Raw genomic sequence first — 10,623 nt, forward strand, 5'->3', positions numbered from 1 at the left:
TCAGAAGCGTGGCTGGTTTCGGATGGCGTCAGCGTATCAGCAACGAGGCGATTAGAAAACGGGTATCTGGTTGTGCTGCAGGCACCTCAATCCGGGAAAACATCCACCATCATCGACTACGGTGGCTCGGTCATGTGCTACGCATGCCAAAACACCGTCTACCAAGACGAGTGTTGTTCTCCGTGCCTCCTTCGGGATGGCGCAAACCGCGAGGTGGACAGCACATGACTTGGTTAAAAGGCGTGAAAGAGATCACGAAGAGTTTGGGTGTTGTTGGTGTTGTACGCCTTCCAAGATGGAGTCCAACCCATTTGTGCTTGGCTGGAGACATTGCAAGAAATGGCAGCTAATCAACGTTAGCGGTGTTCGTGCTGTAAGTTTCCAGATTGTCTGATTGAGCGCTTGGAGGTGTAGGCACCTCAGAACACTTGACACAGACCAGCACTAAATCCCCTTCCACTCCCTCTCTTCTTTTTCACTCTAGGGTTTTAAATATAATTAGACGAACCTTATGGTTGTACGGCAGTGAAGCATCAGTGTCCACACTGATGTAGCTGTCTTTGATGATGATCACTCCTACTGCAGTCTGATTGAGTTCGTACCTGCATCATTTTGCTTTTGTGACTATTTGAGTTCAGAATAGAAAGTCGGGAATTTCGGTCCTCGATATGCTCTGCTCAAAGTAGCAGAGACCGTCATCCGTGGGCTGAAGAAACTAAGAGAACCAGGTGCCGAAAATGACGAACGTTGTAACGAAATGGACGTAACTGCAACCTAAGTTAGTGAGCTCGAGATAGCTCAGTGACTAAGTTACGAAATTACTGACTGGAAGGTCCGAGGTTCAAACTCAACCCCAGAATCTCGACTGATTCTGTCTAGGCTATGATAGGTTGACAGTATAACAGATTTCGTTCTCACTTCGGAGTGGCATGACAGCCAGGCACCCAAAAGGGTATGGTATTCTTTAAATGAATGTCCCGCACAAAGTCCAATACTTAAGACATAGAAGTATACTTTTTTTATAAAACAATTATTTTAAGAATACCTTTTAAGAATATCATGAGAGGGAGGTTCATCGGAGATCTAGTCGAATCCCTCGTTAACACTAGCTCGCCTTGCAAATGCGTATTTTACCAATGACGTACAGGCGTTTAAGTCGCCTTGCAAATGCGTATTTTACCAATGACGTACAGTTTGGCGTTTAAGTGAAACATAAGGCTGACGGAAACTCATGGATTACGCCTAGTTGATGAACCCGACGGGGGAAACCGGTAGTGTGGTGTCGAATAGACCTCAGCAACAACTTTTATGACCCAGTACACAATACCCGGTACTAGCATAAGTTTCACATTTCAAAAAATCTTTCAAAGTTGGCGAACTTAATTTGTTCCTATCCAGCTTGCGGTTGGTTGTCTCCTTAAAAAAGAGACCACCGACCATCCTTATTCGCTTCGCCGATCCGTGAGCCTGACCAAGATTCAACCTTCCCGTTCAGATATCCATAAAAATGAGTGCCCAAAGGGTCTAATAGAGAACAACGGACTGGCATTGCTAGTGGAGACAATGCACTCCATGTGGGGCGAGATGGTTCAGTGGTTGGACATGGATTTAGACTGGCATTGCTAGTGGAGACAATGCACTCCATGTGGGGCGAGATGGTTCAGTGGTTGGAGCATGGATTTACTGACCGGAAGGTCCATGGTTCGAACCCAAACTCTGCCTCTCGACTTCCCCTGTCTAGGCTTGGGCAACCTGGCAGTATTCCAGCCCTCTGACTTCCTGCTTCCTTCTGCACTCCATGTGCTGATCTCACGTTCCCATTAATTCACATTTTGTTGTTCAAAAATATGCTTGTACTGAATACGTAGAGAAGGCGGCGACTATAACCAATATGACAGATCCTCAGTACTGACCGTGCTCATAAGGGCCGGATGCCACCAGCTAGCGCTCTTAAGTGGATTTCAAGTCACAAGATTGTTTAAAACGGCACTTTTGTTCTACAGTCTAACTAGCATGCATCCAGTGAACTACAATGCCCCTCGGGGCCAAATAAGTCAGGTCAAAGTGAGAACAACTTACTGCCAGAAACTGATGGTAGTCAGCCATCCGTTGCACCATCTGGTCCGCCTGCTCGATAGCAACATCCAGTGTTGACATGAGCTTCATCACCTGAGCCTCGGAAGCCATAATTGTGTGTATGTTTGTCTAAGGTAGAGAAAGACATTCACCGTTAAAGAAGTTAAATTATCCTAAACTTTAGGGGCGTAAAGGTAAAAGTTACGCAACGGATTTCTAGTAAGCGGTCAGTTGAACTACAACAGGAGTAACGATGGAAACGAAAGAATGGAGTTCAGTTTAGTTCAGTGCGCTTTGATGGCAACCCTCCTCCCGATCAACACCAATAGTAAACTTACTGATTAAACCGATTTCATAAGAATGCGAAGTGTCTAACAAGTGAACTGACACGAACTGGATGTTCTAAAGAGTCCGAAACTTTCACTGTTTTGGTGAGCTGACAAAAAACTATAAACTGTTTTAACTAACTATAGCATCCTCAAACAGCAACAGCCATACAACGTCATCTGAAGGCATCGTCATATTCAGTTGTAGGCTTACAACAGATACGTGATTTCGGTTACTGACGGACACCTGGATGACGCAGAGATGAAACGTTACGGGTCCCAAGATAGTATTATGCTCCTGAATACAGTAGGTACATATGTTGAAAATCTACACAATGAAAAACGGTAGCATCAGGATATAGACTTTCCTTCTCCTCATACGTATTACGAAGGTGATGACTCATGATTTGACAACTGGGAGAGTGGTAACTCAATTATATCTCACGAAAAGTGCTTATCAGGGTCACTGGAAGCAGCCTCCAATGATAATGGGTGCTTTATAAGCCTCCCAATGCAACAGAATGATAGGATCGTCAAATGCTGCTGAGAAAACCTAGCTACCACCTCCACGAAATTGAATCGCACAGTTAGTTGTTCGGCTTTGCAACAGCGTCATCCAACAGGTTGCTTTTATGTGAGCAGGCTACACCCCAATAATTAAATACAAAGGACTGTTACCAAAGTGATTCGAAAAATTTGTCTGTCTATGGATTAGACATCATCTCAAACACAGTGAGAATGCAGTTTAAACTGGTTGTCCGATGGGTGCTTCACATGTTATCTATCAGTTAACTGATAGCATATATCAGCATCTCCTATGAGCGGAACAGCTAAGCTCTACCAAGAAGTTCGTTATTAGTCAGATAGCACTTTTGACAAATTCAATGACGGCAAGGGCTCTGGAGCCATCGGTTACGCAGAATGTCATGGAAAAAGTCAACTATGCGAACTCCCTAGACCGTAACAATACGGACTGCTTGGGTTCAGTGAGTCCACGGGAATAAAATAAACGGAAAATATGGATTTAAAGCTCACATTCATGCTGAACTTGATTCACCCGTTCCTACACTTCTGTTTCTTGTTTGTTTCGTTTGTTTTCCTTTAGCGTCACACATCTGTGGTATGAATGTCATACCTTTTGTGAGTATAATAAGGAAACAACGCGGTTTGGGTCGCTGTCAAAAAGTTCAGAATGGATCAGCAAACAGGAAGCAGTAAAGATAAATCAGAGTCGAGACGTTGCTTGCGCTTACTAACATTTGTGTGGGGGTAATATTTTTATTACAGCTGCTAGAAACCGTTGAAATCCATCGTTCAGCTGCAGTAAAAGTGTGTTTGAAATCCCAAAAGTAAGCAACGGGTTGAGAGAGATTCCGCACACAAGTAAGGTACGGAATCGTTTAGACTGGTAAATTCGGATGAGATGGGAGAAAAACCGTACGTTGAAATCAGAGGTGGAAAGAAGGGTTGCAACTTACACCCTCCACATCAGCCAGTTGTTTCTGTAGATGCTCTGTTAATTCTGTAGCGTTACGTTGAACCGAGTCGACGGAAAGCTCGTCCAAAAATTGGCGGATATCTTCCTCTTCCCTCAATGTCAACGGACGGTAAGACTCAGTAGCTCCAGGAGTACCAGCCGCAACCAGAGTAGCAATGCTGGTTTCTTCGACTTTGGATTCTTCTGAAGGGTCTATGTGCCGTAAACAGAGAAAGTTCAATTTAAACTTAGTGTGAATGGCAAGTTACTAAAGCAAAAAGAGAAGCTAAGGGTATAGTCATGCTTGAATACTTTGAAGCGTTAACGTCGACCAAAAGCGTTCAGCTGCTGAACAACTTAATTATCAACGGACTCAATCGGTAGGGGGTTTATGAAGGGAATTCCTATCCTCAGCAGTTACAGTAGACAAGATCTAAGGGTAGGAAATGAATTGGCTTACCTAGACACCAGACGGTTGCGTTAGCAAGAGCGCTTCTCCAGAGCTGATTGATCCAGTGGAAATTACACAATCAGATTGTATAGGGATGTTGTTCGAAGCCGGCAAGTAATCCACGCGCGATCTGTGAAATGATGCCTCCTTAAAATATGGCTGGTTTGATTACTCCTTGAAGCAGCTATCATTAAAGATGCTTTTCCAGCCTCAAATGTTAGCTCATTCACCACGAAATCGTAAAACGTTTGACCGATCAGAATGCTAAGTGAATTTGTTGTGAAGTACTGCTAGTTGTATATCGACGTAGCGACAAAGGGGTGCTTAGTTGAAGATTCAAGATCTGTCCAATTACTTACGGTATAAACAGGGGAAACAAGCATGGTTGGTCATTCTGGTTCGCTATCGCCAACAACGCAAGAGCCGATAACAGAGCGTAGAAGTTAAATCTAGCGTTTCGGCGATGGTCGCTGTTGAAACGACCTAGAACGAAGGGCGCGGCAAAAATCACTGATAAAATTAAACAAGTAGTTCGGCCGCGGTGTTCTTATGGTACCATAGCTGATTTATGAGTAGGGCTTGAGCAATTCGATACAGCACCGCTGTAGACAAACTGAAATCGGATTCTCGAGTTTCAACCGAGGAAGAGCGAAGAGGAGCAGTCAGATAAAGTTCAACTAGTTTGCCCACAGTACTAAGCGACCGGACAAACCACACTGCACTCTGCAATAGGAGTGTAACGGCTGTGTTCCAATCATGCAACCAATGCGCTTGTATTGTGAAGGCAGCGGTACTGACTTTCCATCAGGAAAGACGAATCGGTACTAAAACTAGCACATTGCGGTTGTCCAACAGTTAACCGTGGCCATAACCTAATCCGTCCGACGAATAAATTAGAAGCAACGAGGGTCCGATGCAGTTCCAAGCGTATCTAAGCTTGGTATAATAAATGCGGCATTCTTGAACCGTCAAGACGGGCTAGTCTCCGCTTAACTGGCAAGAGACATTGGGACTGCATACGGTTTACCGAACGACCCAGTTATCTTGTGGACTCAACTGTTCAATAAAATGCTGCGGCTCCCTAAAAAAACATCCACGTTTTGGAGTGGATGCCGAAGTGGAGCAACCCAAACAAAACGCATTTTCGATCTGGGTAATCAAGAATTATCGTTCATTGTTACAACTCTTTGCCATACTGAATCAATGAAACTTATATTCTACTTGAACGGTCAGTTAAAAGTAACCGGCGACATATACTTGTTCGCAACTCAAGTGGCTGTTAACGGGAAACTCAGCTGAATCGTAGCTGAGTTTGAGACATTCTTCAAGTGAATGTCCAGCACAAAGGCCACTTTGTGTCTCAGTCGGCACGATATTCAAGGTATCACACAATGCTGTAAATGAGAGATCCAAATGAGAGTGAACTGAGTCTCGTGTTGACGCCAACTTAATTTGCAAGATGTGTATCCTGACGAGCAATCTGTCCCCGAAAAAGGCAGTAAGAACAAGAAATTTGCGACTTGAATCCCTTTCGAGCACCGTTGGATTGCACATGTAAAATGGTGAGACACAATACAATGCAGATTACATCACTATGTGAGTCCAAAATGTGGCCAACCAGTAAACCAAGGCAGTCTCACAGCGTGTCTTTCTGATCGGAAGGGATGAACCTGAAGTGAATAATTAATATGGCCATAAGAAATTTCAGTACTCGTGATCGTTTGAGCCATGCTAATACCCGGGAGGTGATTCGAGTTCAACACTGTATCCTACGTGGATTGGACGCCTGGCGACCGCTGATGTGACTCTGAGTTCGACCAAAGTCGATGGAACGAGTCCTTCTACTCCATCCTGAAACAGGGTGGGACACCGTTTAGAGGAACATTTTGTCCCTTTACAGAGGTATACTTTCGCTTTCGGCTATACCTCAGGTTAGAATCGACCAGTTTATGTGGTAGGTGGAATTTCGCACCAACGCTGTTTTACCGCTCGCAGTTAGGCAATGCTGAGGCCAAGAAGCCTACCACGCACAAAATTGGCCAACAGATTGGACCGCTTACCGGTCCAGCATCAAGGCGAGCTTTGACTGGCCAAAAATTCTGACCAAACAGCCAATGATGACTCAGTATCCGCCGAATGTCGCGTCCAGAGGGCGTCGAAATTGCCAACGAGGGGCTGTACATGTGCTTGGTTTCAGGCGTTAACATACGCTGTGCACCTTTGGTGGTTGTTTTGACGGGGAACGCTTGCTTGGAAGGTTCACAAGCACTAAGCTGGGGAAATACCGCTATTACATCACCTCCCGCTGTAGAGTTGGTGATGTACACTGTAGGTTATCCTGGGCATCTCGGGCAAACCAAATGGGTGTTCCACGTTTTTCGCCCACCAAATCCAACGATGAGGCTTTCGAGCCGTCCCTAACGGTAACGACTTCACTCACCGGTGGTTTTATCGGTCTGTTGTCATTGGTACATTGGAAGGGTTTAATGTATCAAAAACCCGTTGAGCCAAATTTTGGCACCGAACCTTCTAGCGCAGTGAAATTCCTCTAAGTATTGAGTATCTCACCACGTGGTCCCTTACATGAAACACTGATCGTGCTTTTTAATATTGTACATGCAATTGATGAAAACTAAGTGCCCATTGACTTTACTAATGAAAGGTAAGGAGCAAAATCGAACAAAATCAAACTTATTTCTGATTAGCATGCACTGATCATAATTGAGAATACAAGCCGTAATATGATGCGCTTTTGAATAAAAACGGTATTTAACCGCGGAGTGCAGTGGCAAATCACATAAAGCCCCCGAAGTGGGAACAGCTCATTACCTAAGGCGCAAACAGTACTTACTTAACAAACTCTCTAGTGAATGGTGTTGATCCAGCGTGGAAAGGTCTAAATTGGTTGGTAGGTTGACAAGCTGAATGTCTCGGAACAAATGCGGCTGGAGGGACCCAACAATGCGGCAGAACGCGGTGATAAATTCTCCCTTCGCCTCCAACTTGGTAGCCCGAAAGTTCCATGTCTAGACAGTAGTTAAGATGAGTGAGGAATGGAACCGAAATAGAGAATGTCACATGGAACGTTCAACAAGACTCAGAATAACGAAAAGTGAGAAGTATCATTTCTTTCTTCTCATCAATTGGTAGGAAAATGAGTAGGCTTTATCGGGAAAAAATATCGTTCCTCCGCAGTCTCGCTTGTTTTATAGTTTACGCAAACCTCCAAAGAAAAGGAACTGACCTGTTCTTCTCACTGTCCTCCGGAAATCTGCTTAAGGGAACCGTTACACATCGGGTCTTTTTAAGGCAGGCATAACTAATTTTCGGTGGGAAACTCTATTGCCATCAGTCTTCTTTGTCCTACTTCACAAACGCGTTCGTCTTGAATCAAATTTCCCTGAATATTGATTCTTAAACCTATGGATAGCACCAGTAAATACACACTAGATGCCAAATTCGAGAGGACCCATTTAATGGATTATACGTCGGTAGCTATCAAACGGTCACCAAGGTCTCCAGAAAGCAGTGTATCATCGAGGAAACGGGAAGTAGAACAGAATGGTTACCTATGGGATGTGGTATGTAATTTTTACATACAATTTTACATACAACACCACTGATAGATCATTAGTATCACTTCCATCGGCAGTTGCAGACGTTTGCCAAGGGTAAATAGTTGTGGAAAGGTCACGTACACACACATCGAAATAACAAACCCCGTTAAAGATGAAGAAGTGAGATTAAAAACTTAAAATTGGTACAAACCCTTAGGAAAACGGTCGAGACCAGAATGCACGAGCTCACTGAACGATGGTGCACTGTGCCTCGTGTTCGCGCGTTCCAGTCTATCACAAAGTTCCCAACCTCGAAGAACTAAACCACCGACTGGTATTACTTTTGAAATGAATGTACAGACTGTGATCAACAACTTGTCAAGTGTCACTTATCAGTGTCCCTTGGGGTCTACCTAGTGTCTTGCGAGTGGGAATTTTGAGTCAGGGGCTTGGAGTAACCCTTTTCTTCGGCCATGGTAACCAGGACGCTTTTTTGCCCCCACAGAACTTGCTAAAACAGACAGCCTCGTTCCTTAAACTCTCCTTTTATAGCCCTTCGTCTTCAAACCAAAGACGAAGAACTTACGATTAGAGTTCCGTAAACAAGCAATCATTTTTGTTTGTGCTAAACCACCCGTGCCACATAGCAGCATTCATTGTCAGCTATGTAGGATTAATCAACAGACCCCACTTGCCTATCCCCTGCCTTCGAAAACCGAAATTAGCTGTAAACCAAAAGCACACCTGAAAGACGCATTCTCAAAACACTCAGTATTCTCCGACTGCTCTGGATTTACTCCTTGAGTATCCGTTTTCTTGAGGTTGAGTGGTGTTCACAATGCAGGAATCTCCATGAACACGAAGGCCGAATGACGAGCGCACTCCAAGTCAAGCCGGATTCTTCCAAGTAGATCAACGTGTCTTCAGTTGCTAAAGGAGGCCATACCGTGGAGCAAAAACCGGCATTGGAAAGATTCAGAACGTGGCCTCATTCACAAACGCGTCTGGCCCGATGTAAAAATCAACCGCTAGGATTAAACAGCGCACTTTTTGAACACGAAGAGAGTGCACGAAAAATCCCAGCTCAATCGAGTAGCCTGTGGCATCCGCTGTTAATGACTGGTGGTTAAAGCTGAAGAGATTATCCATGAAGCAGTGGCCACGTTCCATGGTACACTGAAACGCAAATACGACTGGCCCGCGAAGCCCGCTTTAAAGAGACTAGTGCACTCTGAGGGGACAAAAAATTTGCTTTGCCAGCAACGATAGGGGCACATCTGGTCAGGTACGGCAACAAACGTGGAACTTGCCATACATGTCGCAGACTATAGTAAAATTCACCGACTAGTAAGCTCAGTTTTAGGGCCAACCACCCAGCACCAGTGCCCTCAAGAAACAGCGGAGACGAGCTTGTTTCGCATCGAGTCGCTGAGCTTCAATAAAAGAGAAACCACTCGATTCCACAAGCAACAAAACTTCAAACGGACTCATCAATACCATATGAAGTGACCTGTGAGGCGACAACCGAAAAACCGATCTCGGTCGATTTGAAGGAATAGTCCCACCAACAAGACATCACAAAAAGAATACAAATCCGTGCCAAAACATGCTGTGGACCACCTACATGGACTACTATGTGGGTATTGTAGAGTAAACGGTGTCGGGCGGACACAGTTACATTAGTCACTGTCTCTAGCGAAGAGGGGTGTTAAAACCAAGTGAGAAAGATACTACATAAGTTTTACTGAAGTTGATGTAAATTTATCCGCTTAGTCCTTCTGCCATAGATCCAAAAACCCGCTCGAATTAAGGGGGATCGCAGCAGGATTGAGGACTTGTGGGTAACTCTTCTCCGGGTTCTTTAGCATCTAAGCATATACTAACAGCTCAAAGTTGCCTAATCTGTTCATCTCCGTACCTCTTGAGTCACTAGATCGATAATAAGGACGGAAAACCACACTATCAAGTCTGCCACCTGCTCCATAGCTCCGTCTCGCGTCATCATCATCATCAACAGCAGCATTAACTACTAGAAACCGTGTATTAGTGGTACAACTTCCCTATTTCCAACGACTTTGCCGACCGATGAATACTGGATTGAGATGAAGAAAACAGAACAAGGGCAACCCAAAGCAGTGAGGTGTAGACCAAGCCATAAACACAGGTTGGAGTACGCACTGCTAGTGTGGGAGTCGATGAAAATGCTGAGCTACGCATTGAAGGTAGTAGCTTCACTGGATACTTGGTTATGTTCGTTTCGAGAAAGCTCAGTAGTTAGAGCGCAAACTTGTCGGAATTTCGGCATTTTGATTGCTCCTACCCATGCTTGGGCATCATGGCACTACATCAGCCCTCGTGTTTCCTTCGAGTGGCAAGGCAGTTAAACACCGAGAGGGTTTACATATTTGAACGACCTCAAGTCCATCAATTTGTCTAACAATTGACGGTCGGTCTCTGAATTCCAGACCAAATGGACAACAGCGCGACCCATACGGCAAAGACTCGATGACGACAAGCTATCTTCGGGTACAGGGGACAATCCGGAAATCGGTGGATGTCCAACCAAGCACAACCGTTCATACAATGAAAGTGGAATATGCCAATGGACCGTTGCACCAGCAACAGTCAACGACTACTAAAGTGGATTGTTAAATCATCATCATCATCATCACCATCATCATCATCATCATCACCATCATCATCATCATCATCATCATCATCATCATCATCATCATC

The 10,623-nt window shown here is 44.6% G+C and overlaps 1 protein-coding gene across 1 annotated transcript in view; it reads right to left on the reverse strand.

Annotated features, from left to right (window-relative positions):
- Positions 1-10,623, reverse strand: part of T265_01176 (hypothetical protein) — a gene marked incomplete at both ends in the record, with an annotated part of 49,435 nt that overhangs the window by 28,636 nt on the left and 10,176 nt on the right. The window contains 3 exons of the mRNA XM_009165137.1: positions 2,080-2,205; positions 3,881-4,092; positions 7,182-7,356. Of these exons, the coding sequence (XP_009163401.1) occupies positions 2,080-2,205; positions 3,881-4,092; positions 7,182-7,356 (513 nt within the window). The remainder of the gene's footprint in view (positions 1-2,079; positions 2,206-3,880; positions 4,093-7,181; positions 7,357-10,623) is intronic.

Source organism: Opisthorchis viverrini, assembly GCF_000715545.1.
Source record: "Opisthorchis viverrini unplaced genomic scaffold opera_v5_12, whole genome shotgun sequence".
In the NCBI taxonomy this organism is placed as follows: domain Eukaryota; kingdom Metazoa; phylum Platyhelminthes; class Trematoda; order Opisthorchiida; family Opisthorchiidae; genus Opisthorchis; species Opisthorchis viverrini.